Here is a 19,352-nt window from a genome sequence, read left to right as displayed (position 1 = left end):
CCAGCACGAGCCAGACCCAGCACACCAGCGCACAAGCCCGCTTTTTAGATCCACCGCTAATGAAGAACCAGGGCATCCTAAGAGCCCTTCTCTAGTTCACCACCTTACATCTCCGACTCCCTGTTTATTCTGAATCCACCGTGTTACCTCCGAAGCCTGCAGGATCTTCTACAGACTGACTCCTTCCAATTCTCAGCTATTCGTACTTTCCCAGGTAAGAATCTGGGTGAATGCTTCTTTCTTTAACTCTGGCGTGAGGACCTCCCAGGTATTCTGAAACCCAAAATGTGCTTCTCATCAAATTTTGGATGGTGAGAGAAACACATTTCAGCTCTAGAGAAGTCATTTCCCTTGAGCATTTCCTAAGCTTGAATCCTAGGATATCGCTAATAACTGGCCACAAAACAGCTATGCGGCTGATATACGTGCCACAGAAAGAGCCATTTAACATGGTCCAACCTGAATACCATCTCACGGAATTGGAGGAAATGCAATAGATGCGTAAGCCATGGTTTCATGTACTTAAGCTTCAAGTTCAACAGAAGGAATAAGCTATGCATAAAAACAATGACAATGTGTTAAATGTATTAATGGACTGACAGAAAGAAACATAATTATGTGATGAGAGACATTCCAGGACACAGGGACGAATGCTCTCTACTCATTTTTAGTCAACTTGCACTCTTTCTCCCTTTCTCAAAAGACACTATTTTCATTAGGCCACTAAATTCTAAATTCACCTTCAAAGAAAATGCCACAGAAAATTCTAACTAAGAGAGGACAAGGAAAGATAAGACAGTCACAACCAGAAATCTTCAGATCTACTACGGAAATCCCTACAGTCCAACAGTTCGGTTTGAACAAGGTGCATTTTAGATTCATCACCAAGAGCAGGAGTCCGTGAAATAAGGAAGGGGGGGGGAGGGAATGAGGCACAACCTTATTTCGTCTGAAGCGTTGCTGTCGTCGGCGCTGGTCCAGAACTCGGCACAGCTCTCCTGTAAGCCAAACTCTAAAAAACTTCCTGTCGACTTCAGCAGCATCCCTGCGATGTCACTAAGGCAACAAAAGTACAAAAGTAAACCAAAGAAGAAAAACTGTCCTCGTTCTTTCTAATTCTAGAATGAGAAGCTGAAAGTCCAGCTGTTTTAATAGTTTGGGAATCAACAATAGTGAGAATTTTCTTGTACTATAAAATCCTGATTAATGTGAGAAAGGGGAAACCTCAACTACGGCATGTATCTGTCTTCGTTCTATTATCACGGTTTTATCATAAACCTTAAAATTTTAAATCATATTCAGAGCAGCTAGGTAATTATTACACAAATTTAATTTTCTACTTAAAAGTCTAAAATAGCATAAAACGGCCTCAAATATATATCTGTGACCAGATATTTTTTAAAAGCTTTATAAACTAAATGACGGCATAAGAAAACAAAGTGAATTCCTTAAATGCAACTGTTTCTACAAAGTTCCCTGACAATTAGCTTCGCCTGGTCCATCAACACGAAACACTCCACACAGCTGATGGCCCTCGCGAAGTACACAATCCACACACTAGGGAAAAGGGTAAGCCCGAGTGTATAAAACTATCTAAATGAGTGAAGTAAAGACTCAACAGCAGTTTACCGGCCTCTACGTTCAAAGAGAGGAGCGTCTATCTAGTAAAAGAGAGCGGGTAAGCATACAAACAGTGGCGGGCGCGGCACAGGGAAGCGCCAGGGGACTTGCAGAGGACGGAGACCAAACCCAGCTGCGTGCGACACAGGGGTGCAAGGGAGAGAGCAGTGAGAAGAGAGGCTAGCAGCAAGGGAATGGAGGAGGGGAAGAAAAGTCCAGGAAGAACAATGAATACGATCGAAAGGCATGAAGACGTGTTAAGCAAGAGGTCTGGCTGCGAAAAGAAATTGCACAATCTGAAAGGAGCGAGACCCAGAACGCGAGCTGCGGCCAGGCTGCGAAAGGCCTTGCACGTCCTGCCGAGTGCCCCACCTTCAGTTACTGGGCAGAGAGGTCAGCCTTCAAAGAAACTGAGTGGGAAAGGGACCTGATTACAGACCTGCTTTCAGAACAGCAGTGGAGGAGGATACCCACAAAGGGTTTGCTCGACAAGCACTGAGTATGTTACGTAGTAAGCAGTGAACGGAACCGGTAAGAACCACTCCAGTGAATAGAGGAAAAACCAAGAAATAAAATAAAAAAGGAAAATATGGAGCAGTTCCGTTAAGTGCTATGGAGAGAAATAAGAGGAAAGGAAACCAAGAAGAACTTGTGGGTAGGAATTTCCATCTTAAATATGGAGAAGGGGACATTTAGACAAAGACCTAAAGGAAGCGGAAAATGGTCATGAAAATAACGGGGGAAGAGCAGTTCAACTAGAGGAACCACCAAGTGCAAAGGGCCAGAGGCACGAGCATGCCCTGTCCGGGAAAAACAATAAAGAGGCCAAGGTGGCTGTCTGGTAAGGCCTGGAGAAGAGGACAGAGAAGGGTGACAGAGAGTCAGTGAAAAGTCAGACTGTGTCCAGCCTTACGGGCCGTGTTCAGGAGCTCTCAATTTTACTGAGGAAGAAGGGAAGCCACTGGAGTCTTTGCAACGGAGGAGAAAATGGTCTGATGTGCACTTTAACAAGATCATTCTGGCTGTGGTGTTGAGAATAAACCAACGGGGTGAAGAGCTAAAACAGAGAGTCTCCTTGGAGAGCGCCTGCAGTCATTCGAGCAAGATACGACAGCCTGGGAGGAATGCCCACGTGGAGGGGTGTGCAGAGGTCAGACTGCGGATGAATCCTGCAGGGACCAGCGACAGGCTCAGGGGTAGTGTGCGAGACAAAGACAGGACTCAGGGATGGCTCCGAGACTGATGGAACCTGGGAGGAACAGCCCAGGAAGGAGACCGCTGCCGTGCGCATCCAGAACTAGCCCGGCCCGCGGCGGCAGGCCCTCAGTCGGGAACTGCTCAGAAGAAGGCGCAGGAAGGTGAAGTTCAGACACTGCCGCGTACAGACAGCGAAGGACGAGCAACAGATAAAAACAAAAAACCAACAGGAGGAAACGAGGCTGGGGGGAAATTACATAACATGAATGTGTGGCACAAATGAACAGTAACCTCTTAAAAAAAAATTTGTTTGACAAAGCCCGACAGCCTGGAAACAGAAAACGCAAACAGAAGAAATTACAGGCAAAGCAGAATTACTGGACATTAAGAGAAGGCGAGATGCTGAAAAGGGCCGTGAGCGCACTTTGTAAGAAGGCTGACTGGTTCTGGAACCAACCGGAACAGGAAGGCAGGGCCCGAAGGGCCGGGGAGGTCGGAGAAAGAGTCAGCCGCTCACTCACAATCCAGGGAGAGAGGACGGTCAGGGCAGGAGAGGGATTCTGAGGCCCTGCGCATGGGACACAGATGGGGGTTGGGGGGCTGACAGCGATGCCCTGTGAGGCTGGAGGGGAACCCGGGAGAGCTGCGGTCCTCACGACCCACACGACGGAGGGGAAGCTGGGTTGTGCACACGAGGACTTCTACGAGGGGACAGAGGAAACGAAATGGCTGATGGGGCAAGTGAGAGGGGGCGGCACTGACCCCCAGCAGCCGAGTCAAGAGCCGAGGGGCCAGCAGCGGGGACGCCACCTTGGGCACTCAGCTCCTGAAGAAGGGACGTGGGTGAGACACACGCCTGAGGTTCCCAGCGCCCCGCCGAGGCTGGGACACCCGGGGCCTCCGGTCTGAGCCGCCCTTCAGGGGCCTCAGAGCGTTTCCGCTAAGGCAGGGGTTCCTCAACTTCTCAACTGGCATTTTGGGGGGAGAATTCGTGGTTTGGGGGTTGTCCCATGCACTGCAGGATGTTCAGCAGTGTCGCCGGCCTCTAATCAGGAGCACCGCCCAGTCACTACAAGCAAAACTGTTTCTGGAAGGTGCCAAATGTCCCCACACACCCCCCCGCTGAGCAGCCTGGCTCCCAGGACAACAAAACTCGGGAGAGAGGCACATGCGCACGTGTGACTGCTTGTCACCTTCATGTAACTGAGCAGGTACACACGTCGCAGAGAACGGGGCGGGGGCGGGGGGCACGAATGGGCGGGCGCGCTCAGGAGCACAAGGGTCCTACCAGAAAAGTTTGCCGGCCTGTGCTTCTCCTCCCCGGATGTAATGGGTTATTTCTTTGGTGAAATTCCATTCTTCTTCTAACAGATTTTTTAAACTATGGGATGCCTGAGGTAACTGCTGTAGCATTTGGATCCAGCTTCTCATGTAATCAAAATACACCTTAAATAAAGAAACATAAAGAGAGATAGTTGAGAACAGAACTCGGCAGCTCACAACGTTCACCTCTGCTGACCTGAAAGCCACACACGAGAAGGGCAAAGTGGAGGGGACGTTGAGGCACGCAGCCCTGCGAGAAGCAAGATCGTTCATTGCATCACCGAGGTCTGAATGGGCACTTCTCTTAAACTGTGCAATTCAACTCCTTGGCAATTTAACACGTTATTTATAATCCCCTCAAATTACCAAGAAAATAAAATGTTCACAATGTACACAGAAGTAAAAAAAAAACACACAAACAAAAACCAAGATAATAATACCCAGAAAATTTCATTATTAGTATATTATGAAATTATTCCTTTAAGAGGTTGGGATCTTTACTTGTCGAATCACCTAATTTAACTTTAGACAGTATCTTCTGTGTTGAGAGGAAAAGAGCACACTTTTCGCCACCATCCCTTCCTGACCCCCGGATTTTTATGACACGGTTTTTTTCAAGATGTATGATATGTAAGTTATGGTATCTAATCAAAATGCCCAGGTCTTCTGAAATGGGGTTTATGTCCACCACAAATCCTATGCAACAGCTCTCCCATCCCTACATCCTTATTTTGATGTATCTGCTGCTTCCCAGGGTTTTACTGTCAATTAGCTTTTCTCAAGACAGGTTCACAATTATTAGATTACAAAAACTCGCTGTCTGTGGATTCTCCTACTGAAAGGACAACTTGACTGAGCATAAAATGCCTGAATTACACGTTCTCCGCTTCAGAATGTTTCAGGCATCGCTCCCGGACTACCGCCTGCCGTTGCGTGTTGTTCGAACAAAGAAACCTGATGGCAGCCTCGTCTCCCGCTGTCCCCGCTCTCCTCACGCCCTGAGGTGCCTTGCTTTTTCTCTGCCCGGATATATACGGGATTCTAGATCCAGTCTCGGATCTCAGTGACTTCCCCAGGCTACATCTTCGTGTTCGCTGGAGTGGATGTTTTCTGAAATCCGGTACTAATTTTCGGGAGGTAAATTTCAGGTCTTGATTCCAGAAAACCGTCTTCTGTTGTGTCTCTGGATGCCCCTGGGCTCCCCCAGCCAGCCTGTGGGGTGTGACTCTGCGGTCTGGGGTCCGTTATGAACACAGCTGTCGGGGTATGTGGAACCTAGCATTTGTGGGTCTACCACCATCTCGTCCAAGTGACACAAACTCTTAAATACGAGGCCAGGACCCCCTTTGGCTTCTCGGGGTGCTGCTCTTCTCCCCGGCTTCGCTCATGCCCGGCCGTCTCCCAAGGAGTGCACCTCTCCCTTACGGCCCCGTCACGGGGCGCACGTGCGACTGCGTACCCAAGGGCCGGAAGCAGTTGGCATCCTCATGAACCCTTTGTTCATACGGTCACCTACTGATTTCCGACTGCTGTCATCCTGTCCCTCTCTGGTGTCCAACACAGTCTTCTCTCCATCCCAGACTCAGCCACATTATGTTTCATCCCAGATCTTGTCATTACAGAGTATCTCCAGGCCTCAGATCACCCATCCAAACGCCTGATTCTAAAACTCCTCTCCTCATTCCAGTTTTCTGTTCAACTACCACCACCATGACCATTCTCGTATTGAAACCTTATGTGAACTCCAGTCCATGGGTTTCTCTTCCTTCTCCAGTTCGCTACTCCCTTCCTTCACTCCCTCTCCTCCTTTTTTGGCTTAGAGCCCGCACGGTCAGCTCTCCACACCCCGGCCACCCCCCACCCTGCCACCCCTCCCTCTTCAGCTCACCTGCCAGATCCCCAAAGCACGGTGAGCCCAACAAGTCCGCGCCCCACACCCTCACTCAAGAAGCTGAGGGTCGTGAGGGTCGCGGGGCAGGGAGGAGCCCCTGCTCTACACATCGCGATCCTGACCACGTGGTGCGCACAATACTTCTATCTCCACTCCACCCGTTTTCCTTCTCTCTACGACCGCACTTTGAAACCCCTCCATTTTCCTCAGACTGCCAATGCCCACCCTCAGCCCTTCTCAGCAGATGATCTATCTCAGCCCTCCTAACGAAGAGAAGTCATCAGATACAGGATCCCTCACCTTCTCCACCCCAAACACACATGGCCATGTGACATCTCCTCCTAGCAGCGGCCGAGCGAAGCGTCCTCCCAATCTCAACACTTGTGTTTCGAGACCCGCCTCCTCATGGCATCTGCGGAAGCTCACAGTATCGAGTTCCCTCTCCTCTCATACGTGCATCATTTTGTTCATCTGTCTCCCTCCACAAAGTCAATCCCCAAGGCTTTCAAATGGCCTCCAGTAAGTTCTATTTAAGAGCTCTCACTGGACCCACAGTCTTCACTATCGGGGTACAAGCTGCACCCCAGCAGGAACACCGGCTGCACACGTCTCCCCTCTCCCTCCTGCGTCTTCTACAACTGCCACGTCTTGCTCCTCATTATCGCATTTTCATTCCTTGTAAGTTCTTTTTCTGTGGCTTCCTTAGATCCATCACACGTTCCTCCATCTCCATCATGTTCACTGCTTTGGTTACTTCTAAGGCCAGGGCCAGAGAAATGAGCTGAGACGGTTTATAGCTTCAATCTGGTTTGCTGCCTCAAGCAAACGCTCAGCAAGTCACGTCCCTGGACCTGCTCACATGAGTGCTTCAGTTTTCCGCGTCAGGACGATGACGAAACACGGAGTAAAGCCCCCAAAGTCACCGACGTTCTGCATCACGGCCTGCTCACCACTGCCTCCCGTCACCCTCCTCAACAGCGGGATACGTTCGGACAACACAAGCGTGCCTGCTCCTCCTCTGTCTTGGGGACAGGCCACCGACAAGCCCTCCGCGGGGACCCCTCCAGCCTCTCCCTGGACCGCTCACACCCCCACACACCACCACTCCAACGGATCCCTGGACGGGCTGTGAGATACTCAGAGCTTGCATCGACCCTCACGTTAGTCCAAACTTCAAGGCAAATAACCGTAACGGTCTTTTGGTCAGGCAAGGAGAGGAGAACAGTGTGCCAAATTTTCTCCTTTGCTGAACACGGAGTTTTTTTCTTTACTCGCCATTCCTTTGGCTGTTTTTGAGTTTCAAGAGGAGGCTGTGTGGCAAACACGATGCAATTGGCCATCCAAAGACCATTCCCTCCTTCCTTTCTAACGAACACACCGATTGTGTTTGGGTTCCCCCAGATGTCAAAACAGGCCCGTGCCATTAGCCACTGAGCGCACTTCGGGCACACGTTTAAAACCACTGATAACTTCCAGCTCTTCATCTGTGAAGTCATGGAGATGAAACTAAGGGAGATCTTGTCTCACACAGATCATTGTAGCAAAACCAAAACAAAGTCCTAAGTACTTAGAGCTCTGAGGAGCTGCTGCGAATTTGGGTATTCCCTTCACCTGGCCTTCAGATATCCCACAGGCACACCGCGGACTCCGGATTCCGACACTGAATGGCCCGAGGGCACACCCTGCCCACCTGCCTCTTACCCTTCCTGCCTCAGTGACCGCACTGATAAGGGTGCTTGCTGTGTGTGCCTTTGTGAAACCACCAAAGACAGTTTGGGAAGCTTTTTGTCTTTTTAAACTCCTGGTTTAACCATCCATTGAGAGAAAGAGAAAAAATAATTTGCATTTGTTTTTTTATCATGACTTTTCAATGATAAAGACTTTTCTGACCTAAGAAATACACTGTATTTCAAAATGTAGCCAGGCTACACACTCTGGTCTTTTATGCATTCACCCCAATTAAGAAATAATTTCAAACTCAAAATTCTTTCTTGTAATGCACCAGATATTATAAGTCCCCCTCCTAGCCACCTTCTTATTTTTTTTTAATGTTTATTTATTTTTGACAGAGAGAGAGAGAGAGAGAGAGAGAGAGAGAGAGAGAGAGAGAGAGACAGAGCGCTAGCAGGGGATGGGCAGAGAGAGGGAGACACAGAATCCAAAGCAGGCTCCAGGCTCCGAGCTGTCAGCACAGAGCCTGACGCGGGGCTCAAACACACAGACCACGAGACCATGACCTGAGCCGAAGTCGGACACTCAACTGACTGAGCCACCCAGGTGCCCCCTTTCTAACCTTCTGCTGTAGCAACTGGAAAGCTAAACATTTGAATCCACAGCCTCTGCCACAGTCAAGAGGCCACCCCATAGGTTTGATCAATACGATGCAGAGGAAATGTGGTGGGTGTGGCTTCCAGGAGAGCGTTCACTGCTCTGGACTTAGCTGGCAAGGGCACTTTTCCCCTTCTGCCCTTCTCTTTTCTTCTAGCCTAGAAAGTGGGTGTGGTACCTGGAGATGCTGCAGCCACTCTGACACAGGACACAGCGAAACGGCATGCAAAATATGTCTTGAAAACCTTCCCCAAATAATATGCCCACAAGCATGGTCATTCTTGTATTGTTTCATCAACCTGCCAGGTTACAGAATCACCTGTGCATAGGCCCGACTCAATCCAACAGGTACTGGCTACACACTATCCTCTACCAGACATCATGGAAGACAAAGTAACTCCAGGCTACAGCCGCTGGCTGATGACGCTTTCAGTAGTCTGGGAAACCTGAGAGCAGAGGAATGGTGTATCATTGCATATTTCACCGCACAGCTCTAACCATGACTGCGTAGAGTTCAGAGAAGGTGTCGACAGAGGCACGTTAAAGACTGAAATTGTCAGATAAAGCTTCCAGAGAAAAGCAAACCTTGCAAGTAAATCTTAAATGGGCACCTAAGGTAAAAGGATACGCCCACCAGGGGCGAATAATCGGAGCAACAGGACAGGGGTTACAACGTGTGTGCGTGCGCACAACACACATGGTGTAAGGACTGGGGAGCTCCTCTGGGCAGGTCTGCTCCTGCCAAATCCCACTGTAATTCTTCAAATGGGCCCAGTTCCTCAGCGAACTCTGGCTCCCACACGTCCCCAAGCTAATTTAGGTGACCCGTCTCCAAGTGGCCACCGCATTTCAGAATCCCGCCCAGGCACCTAGCGCTCACGCCCAGGGCCCAGCCAGACTAGGAGCCTCTAACTGTCACTACTGTCTTCTCAGTCGTAGCGCCGGCCACGCATTGCAGAACAGCTGAGGACAGATGGCTCAATAAAATAGGACCAGACTATGACTCCATTTCTGGGCCGTTCTGCTCTAAGATGAAGAGTCTTACAGTTAACAAAATAGGGTAAGCTTCGCCAAAAATTCTAACGCAAAAACCCTTGAGTGTTTTTTAAAACGTGGATTTAGGAGACACAAACGTAATCCAATACTAGATGAAAAGAATCAGGTTAAAGACTGCCCCCTCCCTCTCCCTCTTCCTCCCTCTCCCCGCCCCCCGCCCTCCCCCCCTCCCCCCCCCCAGTGCAGCTGAGAAACCCCCCGCTGGGCCTCACCATCAGCATTTTGTGCAGGTCCTCCTCGAAGGCATCGATGTTGCAGTCGGTCTTCTCCAGGTCGTCCAGAACCTCGTGCAGCATGAACTGGTAGTACTGCTTCATCAGAAGGCCGCCCTTCAGCACCTCCTTACACTCCCTCACCAGCTGCGGGAACACACACACCTTCTGTGACGTCGCACACCAGGGCCGCGCCATCTGTCAGCCCACACACCTCCCACCTAAATCCTCAAGAAGTCTCAAAGTCCTAAAGTGTTTCCAATTCTTTATCAGCTCCGTTCATATACATATCTTAGCAGTCTTGATTAGGAACAAAAAACCGAAAATAAGTATTTACTATTACAGCATGAATACACAGAGAGAGTACCAGACAGGCAAACGCCGATTTGTGACAATACGTTCCCCTACAAATAAAGTTATACAGAAGAGACATCCCACACAGTAAGGTCTATTTTTCTACGATTTTGCATCATAGAAGACAATGGATAGAAAACTCTCCTAATGAAACTGCTTATTTTTAACCAAAAACATAGTAAAGATTCAAATACACCTACATACCACAGGGCACGACAATCTTTGCGGTAATTTAGTACAGTAACTACGTGATTTGTGGCCTTTACCATCAGAAGCCTCTAATAATCACAAAAATGAAACCTAAGATCAATTTGATGAAAATAGAGGTCAAGGGAAAACAAAACTAAACAAACAGATGAGTGACCCCACACACTAGGCCCAGGAGGCAGCGGGACAGGAGGGAGAGAGACGGGATGAGGTCACTGGCCCTCCAGCCCTTCCATCACGGCATCTCGCTAGATTATCACAGTATTGCTTAAAGCAATGGGGATTCCATAAATACGATGTACCTAGATAGCAGAGCACTGCTTTAGCCAGCTGAAATCTTTTTTTGAACAATATTTAAGGGTAAAAACTCATCTCCTTTTCTTTTACTTGCATGTGTGGGATGAACAGGTGGACACAAATACACCGAAATAGTTACAGTGGTCCACTCTGAGGGGCAGGATCATAGGATAATTCTCATTTTGTCTGCATCATTTTCTGTACTTGTCAAATATTCCAAAATTAGTACAGATTGCCTTTATACACATAAATTCCCTTTCACACGGTTCTAAAAGTAATTACTCACTATCAGGGAGCCACGGCTAGAGCGACATCTACTAAAAGCTGTTCTGTTCAGATGTACATTTCTCGGTTAAAGATGTCACTTAGGTGCTTATAACCGAATCTTTGAATGATCTAAGCCAAAACTTGTTTTATTTTGATTCTAGCAATACTACATTCATCTAAGTTTTGTTTTTTTATTTTTAAAAACATTTTAACGTAAACTACTGTTTCATCTTCATAAGAGCCCCACTAGCAAAAAGTAAACTCTGCCTTGTTTTTACCAGGTTATATTCCTGAACATCCGTTTTGTGAGAAAGGAAGTCAGTATATACCCAGGCCTGCTAAAGCCTGCTAAATTACCACTGCAACAGGTGGACAAGTGAGAGGCACGGCCACGGCCACAGCAGGCAGTGAGCAGCAGAGTGAGGGAGAGAAGAACACTCTCTGGCCGGTGCTGGGCAGGAACCCAGGAACCCAGGAACCCAGGAACCCAAGCGGCAACAACAATGAGTCATGCCTTCTCGGAGCCACACCACCAAAGTCAAGTCCTATTCTGTGCCTATCCGATGACCTGTGCTTGTCCCCAGGTGCCATCCCATCATCCCCCTTCCATCCCCAGGGGACAGACAAGCACAGTTGACAAAAACATACCTTCCCTCCTCCCCCAGTCGGAATTATTTATCTTGTATAGTGGATATCCGTATAGTTAATACCATAAAGTACGAATACAAACACTCACCAGCATTCACCGTGCTAGATACAACTGCTTCCAGCCCTTCCTGTCACCTGTGGAGTATCAAACTCCCTAGAAAATCCCATCCAAAATTGATAAAAAACAAGAAAGCAGAAGCTGTCATTACTATTTAAACCATGCAACTGTCTACACGAGCAAAGAGTCCAAACATCTCCCAGCTGCACACTCTAAAGACAATGAATGATCTGTTTGCAGGTAGCTTCACTCGGACAAGAAAATAAGTGTAAGGAACTTAAACTACTTCTCCTGAGTGAATTTTAAGCTCCCAGCCTTCAACGGCTAATGTTGGGAGGCTACGCCATTCCACCACCATCCTTCTATATCCTTCCGGAACAAGAAAGTGATGGCAGGAAGGCGAACCACAGTCTTCTCTTTGAGGACTACACGCAAAGAACGTTTGAAATTACCCTAAAAAGAGCAGCTTAACTACACCAACATGCACTCATTTTTCGCTATTTGCAACAATTTTAAAAAATCCTCAAAATAAAGACTATAAGCCTGTAGAATAGCATAATAATTGCTGACTTTTTTTAATCAGTCTTGGAAACAGACCTGCTTAATACTCAAGAGAGACGGTTCTCCAGCAGGCCTCTGCTCCAATCTTAACTTCAGACACTCATGTATGACATTCAGAAGGACTCGACAGAGGACCAGGAAGGCAGGTTCGAATGAGGGCAAGTCCATGGACTGGAGTTCATCCCACGACACAGTGCTGCATTTCTGCTCCGAGGAACATGGCGTCCTGGATAACTGCACATAATCTGAACCCCACATGGGGTCTGGAAATTCGGAAAACTAGAACAAAAATTCAACAAAAGTTACAAGAGCATACAAAAGGAGGTGCTATGGTTGTGGTTGTAACTATTATTCCCTATAATTTGCTGGCAAACCTACAAAAATCACAATTTTACAGGTAAGATAATCTTTAGAAGAATTCAACATGTTTAACATAGACCCAAGCAGTTCTAAAAGTAACAGAAAATCCTAACAAGAACTAATACCAAACTATGACATTTTTATCAAAAAAGCATAGTGGAAAAACTACCAAGTTCATCATTTTCATCACAAATTTTATCATCATACTTAAACTGATTACAACACTTTACTTTTAGGGTTAGATACAGTACTATCCACAACTATCTCTAGACTGAGAAAACCAGAAATTATTAAAATCTGAGAAAGATTACCAGGGAGCCATTTACATAAACATAAAAACTAGCTGATTCTACCAATTCCTCTGTCCGTTGCTCTCCCCAGCTATATACAAAATTTCTAAACTTGACCTGGCTGGTCCCACTCAAATGTTATTTGATACCCCTGGGAATCTCAGTGTCACTCCCCTTTCTTACAGTTACTCCATCCAATGCCTTATGCTGTTCCTCATAAAACAAGGGAGTTTGGAGCTTCCCCACCGTTCTTAAACTTCTGGCAACATCACCCTGACCAATCAGATCCAAAGACCTTCATTTCTCCTTTTATTGACAAAACAGAGGCCAACAAAATTTGAAAACCTCAATTTCTCTTCAATTTAAAACGTCACCAATTAGAACTATTCTGCCTCAACGTCATTCCTATCTACGTTCCCTGTCCTTTACTGAACTCTTAACTCGTCTCCTCTGCACATATCCTTTCATGCTCAACACAGATTTCTGCCTTTAAATTAACACATGCTTTAGTTTTCTGTAACAGGCCAGAGTATTTAAAATAGTGCATCATTTTTAAAATGTGATAAACGTGGTTAGGGTTAAGACATGTCTGTTTAAAAGCTTTAGGCAATATAAATGCTTGTTTTTCTCTGGTGCAGAGAGTGGTACCAGATCAAAGGCTGATGTAAAGCTCTATGAAATTCCGCAAACTTTCCATGATAAAATTCTAAAGAATTCTTTTGGCATTCCCTAGCGTCCCAGTCCGTTTACCCACATGCTGCAAGCTCGCCGGGAAAGAGAACAATCCCTACTTGTCCACAGTGCAAGAGAACACCGCCTGGGAGACTCAACGGCCAGACCCACACAGCTGCTGGGAAAACGTGTTCCTCCTGGTGGTGCATGGCGGGTCAATCCCTGTCCAAGGAGGAGCAGGCGTTAAAAAACTACTGAGCACTGAAGAGGAAGTGGCAACTTTAAGGAAACCCAGGTGAAGAATCAGAACAGCTGACACTGATTTCAGGTAGGAAACAGAGAGAACCATAAAATACTCTACTCTACTGCAAGATCTCATTACAGTCCTCTGGAAAAACAATTTAACAAACCAAGACTTCTATAATAAATTCAATAAAGGCAGTAAGAACAGAATGAATGTGATAAAAATTAATAACTTAGGCAGTAACTACAGAAATTATCGCTGTAACAAAGAGCAAAAGAAAAAGAAACAGAAATTTTGGGCGAAAAATAGAGACACGGGAGTCAGATCTAGGAGCTTAACGTAAGAATCACATGAGTGCAGAAAGAACAGGAGATGGAGAGGGCTGTTTGCACAGTCAAGGTACCACTAACGTGAAGAAGGAAGAAACCTATTTAGATAAGGAAGAACTCTAAGTACAATTCCTTTATCTTCACTAAAAAAAACCCTGAGGAAGTATAGTAAGGTCTAATCAAATGAAAATTAAATCCAAATAAAGATCCTAAGACAAAATACCCAAGGAAGTGAGAAGCCATGAAATTAGCAGAATCTACACAGGCAGATACAACTCCAGGATGATAACTCGGTTAAAGACTATAATGCAAGTTCTAGAAAGGAGTATTTGAATTAAAAACAAAAAAAACATATGAGAAAAAAAAACCTGGAAAGGGGCAATAAAGTGCAAGAATGGCACTATTTGTTATTATTTCCTTCATTTATTATTACCTCCAGTGAGAAATACAGGGTTAAATATGGTATAAAATCTGTGATCAATTCAGGCAAACTGGGCTGACTCCATCGTACACAGACATCAATAAAAATGCAATGTAACTACAAATCATAATCTCACTGACCTTTTGTGTGGATTAATAAACTCATTCAATAAAACTCATGTGGAAGAAAGTAATGTACAAAAATAAAAGCAGCCCAGAAATTTTTTTTAAAGAATTAATGGGAACGGGGCACCTGGGTGGCTCAGTTGGTTAAGCATCTGACTTCAGCTCAGGTCATGATCTCACGCTTTGTGAGTTCGAGCCCCACGTCGGGCTTTGTGCTGACAGCTCAGGTCCCAGAGCCTGCTTCGGATTCTGTGTCTCCCCCTCTCTCTGCCCTTCCCCTGCTCATGCTATGTCTCTCTCTCTCATTAACGAATAAACGTTAAAAAAAAATTTTTTTTAATAAAAAAAAATGTTTTTTAAAGAATTAATGGGAAGAATTGCCCCACACAATGGCAGACCTTACTAATGAAACTACTTTATGTAAAATAGAAAAGTACTGTAAACAGATCAGCAGAGAAACATATCTAATTATCCATAATTTAATACATAAAAAAGGCAGCAGCTGAAACAGTTGGACAATGGATAATCTAATGTTCTAGAAAATTGAAAAATTACCTCCTTACCTCCCTCTATAACTAGACCTCATGCTGTCACAATTAACCATTTTTTTAATTATGTGGCTGTTTAGAAATTCTTGCCTGATATGAGAAACCAAAGTATGTATTAGTGTAAGTATAAAAATATGTTTTGAACATACATATTTGGAAAGACTCCAAACGTACTAAAACCTAAACACAGAGCTATACATTAGGTTAAACCATATGAAATTGTCATTTTAGGCCGTCGAAATGACCAGTCATTTCTAACTGTTGACCAGTTAGGCAGTCAACATAATAACAGGGATTCTGGAAAGACAGTGGTGGCAGCAGGATTTTGATTTCCCTTAGTTCCCCCATAAGAACAGACAGAACTAGGACAACAAGACACACGTCCAATACAACTTGGTGATGAGGTATTGCCGTGAAGTCCAAAGTAGAAGAGATGGGGAGAAATGACCTGTTCCGGACCCTGCAGGATCAGCACTTGTGCAGGGGAAACCCAGGGGATTACCAGGGTGTCTGATGGGCCTAAAGAGGCAAATTCCACAGTCACCAAGGACCATTCGATAGAAAGCTCACTGCTTCCATTGAGGACTTCAGTGAGAAGAAAGCAATTTGGGCCCAGATTCACAAGTAAAGTGAAAACGTTGTAATACGTCTGAAGGGGCCGAAGCGGTTTAGGCTCCCCAGACTCTTAAAAACTATCCGCTAAAATCTTCTTCCAGGACAAACCTGCTAAAGTAAAATCCAACTGACCTGCAAACTACAGGAGACGTAAAGGAGCGAGAGGGTCCAGCAGTGGGAGGGGAACACAGCCAGAAGATCTCAAAAGAAAGACTGTATTTTTTTGCAGTTCAGAAGGAGAAGCTCAAAGCTATAAACCTAAACACGTTCTGAACTCTCTCTTTCCTTAAAGTCCATGAAAACAAATGTTTAAAAAAGAGCAAGAGGAAAGGACAGCACTAGAACCCACTAGGGCTGGAACCCATGCAAGGTTATTAAGCAGAGAAAGAAAGAGCTGAACCACTTTACGGACAAAGAAAACCTGCCAGAAAGACACACCCACTAAACAGAGCTGTGGCCCAATTTTCAAAAAAAAAATGCTGAAAGAAATTAAGAAAACCACAGAAGATATAAAAGAACAACATAAATTAAAATTAGAAGGACTCAAAGTGATAGTACTCAGAAGATAATTTTTCATCATTTCAAAAACAGAAAACAAACTAGCAGGAACATGAACACAAACAGAACAGATCATGGCTTCACAGAAACAGGAGGTAAAAATGAAGAAAATGTTATGTATCAGAAAGAAAAGAAAACAAAAGAGAAGAAAAGAAAAGAAAAGAAAAGAAAAGAAAAGAAAAGAAAAGAGAAAAGAAGATTTGAAATAAAGGGACAGAGAAGAGAGGGAAAGTAGGTCCAAAACATATACAGCAGTGGTTCCCAGAGAAGAAAACCAAATCAATGAAACAGAAAAAAGTTAAAACAATAAGAAATTCACTTGAAATTAAAAAAAAAAAAAACAGATAAAAACCAAACAAAACCTGAAATAATATATTAAAATGGCACCATGTATTCAAAAATACCAATGTGGAAAAACCAACACCAAGTAAACTAGTTGGAGTTTGAAGAAAAAGAAAACAACAACAACAACAACACAACGATCCTTTGGGCCTCCAGGTTATAAATAAATAAATAATACAGGTGAACAAAGGTCTTACAAGTAGAAACAAAAATGTATTGTCATCAGACTTCCCAACCTCCATGCTGCAGGCCAAAAGACAAAAGCATTATATATATCAAACTTCTTCAAGGAAAGAAAATATAGGCCAAAGATTTTATAGCCAAACAGACTTGCAAGAGTAAATGCCACAAACTGTTTGGAAAATTCAAGAACACAGAAAACGCTGTCTTTGTGAACCCCTGCTGAGGACTACTATGGAACAAAATGACTCAGGAGACCATTAACAAAAATCAAAACATGAGTCTCAAAAATTAAAAAAAAAAGCCAAAAACTTTGTATCTAAACCTCAATCTCTATCTACTTCTCTCTGTCTATCGAAACTCACACACATACTCCCCGAGAGCTGAAAGGAGGGGATAATGTAAGGGAGAAAGTGTGGTCAGTAACGGCTATACTGTTGAAACACCGCAAGGATCACAATCTGGGGGGCCGGGGGTGGGGGGCGGGCATATGCAATTTCTTAGCATTTCACTGGACGTAAAAGAAAAATTACTTCAAATGACAACCTGGGTTTAAAAAAAAGGGTAATTCCAATATCCTCATAGTTGAGAACCCACAGATAACAACAAAAAAAATGTTGGGCTGGGGCACCTGGGTGGCTCAGGTCAAGTGTCCGACTTCAGCTCAGGTCATGATCTCCCGGTTCATGAGTTCAAGTTCCGTGTCGGGCTCTGTGCTGACAGCACGGAGCCTGGAGCCTGCTTCAGATTGTGTCTCCCTCTCTCTCTCTGCCCCTCGCCCACTCACCCTCTGTCTCTCTCTAAAATAAATAAACATTAAAAAAAATGTTGGGGCGAGAGAGAGCAGTAAGTATATTATACAAAGATATTAATGTAAGTATAACCTTAAGGGGTAAAAATACACTTGCCATATATTAAAAGTAAATAAAGAAAACTGCATACACAGCTTATATTAGAAAATGGAAGAATAAAACATAATCTTAAAGCGTAATACCTTTATCAGAGAAATCAGATTTCCTTGAAAATATATTATTCCATAGATTTTTCTCTTAAAGCATTTCTCATAACTCTTGCAAAATTAAGGTTAAAAAGCAAAACCTAAAAATAAAAAATACACATAAGAGATCTCTGAGTGGGTGAAGAAAATGTGGGATACCCACATTCGAGTGGGTATTATTCAGCCACACAGACGAATGGCGCATTGATACAACCACAACGTGGGTGGCGTGAAAAAAGCCAATCCTGAGAGACCACTAGAGGATTCCATTTACAGGAAATGGCCAGAATAGGCAAATACAAAGAGACAGAAAACAGGTAAGGGGTTGCTCAGGGCTGCAGGTGGCGGGTGGAAAGACTGGAGGTGGCAGCTAACTGGTCGCGGGCCTCGCACGGGGATGCTGAAGATGTTCCCAGGTTACGTGGCGCTGATGATTACACGGCCCTGAATACACTAAAAACCCCTGAACTCAACACTTCAAAATGGTGAATATCATGGTATGTGAACTCTGTCTCAATACAGCTGTTATTTTAAATATATAGCCAAAAAAAGAAGAGAATCTAAATACATGTCCAGTTGGTGGCATAACCATGAAGAATTATTCAAGCATCTTTAAAACACAGTAATTTGAGGGCATATCCCCAAAGGGCTGTTCCCTAAGGATGGGAACGTCTCAGAGAGACAGTCATACATTCTATGTGTCCCGATGAAGTAGTATTAATGCCATTAATCAACCAATCAATCAAGAAATCCTGAATCTGATCAAGCCACTAGACCTTACAGTCACTTTACACAGAACAAAGAGAAAAAGAAACACATAATAGGACACCTGTAGGTCCATTTACCAAAATTCAGACTGTGGGAGACTCCACAGGGTAAAAGGCCCAGGTTGTTCAATAAACATATGGCAAAAAAAAGGGAGGGGGACTTACACTTAAGAAATATAACGAACTGTTACCTTGTGTGATGGATATTCGAAAACTGATGATTTAAATTGTTAAATGTTTTTCAAAGAAAACCAAGACAACTATGACACAATCAAAATATGAACATTAACTTGATCTTTGATGATCACAGGAGTTAATGCTACCTTTTAGGTGTGACAATGGGACTGCGGTACATTTCTAGAACAGGCCTTCTTCCTTCAGAGAAATGTATAAAATACGATGATCCCTGAGCTTTTCTTCAAAATGATGGAGGAAGTGTGGAGTGGCAGTAGGTACTGGCCAGGAGTTAATAACCACTGTGCTGGGATACAGATTCAAAGGTATTCATGGTATTATTCGGTCTAGTTTTACATGGGTTTAGTATTTTTCTTAACAAAATTTTCCTGAACTATGTAAAAACAATTAGGAAAAAATACAGAATGTTTTATAAACTTTGACTACACACAAAATAAGGTGATGAAGGCTATAATAAAAATTTTAAGTTTCTGTGTAGGGAAAAACATCATAAACAAGTTAAAAGACAGTTTGAAAAAAAGATGTATAGCCATAATAAAAAATGAATAATATCCATAAAATATAAATAACTCCAACAGATCGAGATTATAATAATAAAAATAGAAAATGAATAAAATGAGGAAAAAGAAAATTCAAAGAAGACATATATGCAGCCTATAAACTTGACAACGGGCTCAATGTCACTAAAAG

General features: G+C 44.4%; 1 protein-coding gene across 8 annotated transcripts in view; it reads right to left on the bottom strand.

The window, feature by feature from the left end:
- The window catches only part of MAP3K4 (mitogen-activated protein kinase kinase kinase 4), a 113,348-nt gene that overhangs the window by 31,531 nt on the left and 62,465 nt on the right, over positions 1 to 19,352 (bottom strand). For all 8 annotated transcript variants that reach the window (XR_006299101.1, XR_006299102.1, XM_043592701.1 and 5 more), the window contains exons 4-7: positions 12,056 to 12,298; positions 9,628 to 9,774; positions 4,106 to 4,263; positions 940 to 1,056 (exon numbers count right to left, since the gene is read on the bottom strand). Coding sequence is in view for 6 of the 8 variants with exons in the window: in XM_043592701.1 (XP_043448636.1) it covers positions 940 to 1,056; positions 4,106 to 4,263; positions 9,628 to 9,774; positions 12,056 to 12,298 (665 nt within the window). In the remaining 2 variants the exon portion in view is untranslated. The remainder of the gene's footprint in view (positions 1 to 939; positions 1,057 to 4,105; positions 4,264 to 9,627; positions 9,775 to 12,055; positions 12,299 to 19,352) is intronic.

Source organism: Prionailurus bengalensis, chromosome B2 (genome assembly GCF_016509475.1).
Source record: "Prionailurus bengalensis isolate Pbe53 chromosome B2, Fcat_Pben_1.1_paternal_pri, whole genome shotgun sequence".
NCBI lineage: Eukaryota > Metazoa > Chordata > Mammalia > Carnivora > Felidae > Prionailurus > Prionailurus bengalensis.
This window is presented reverse-complemented; position numbering and strand designations above follow the sequence as displayed.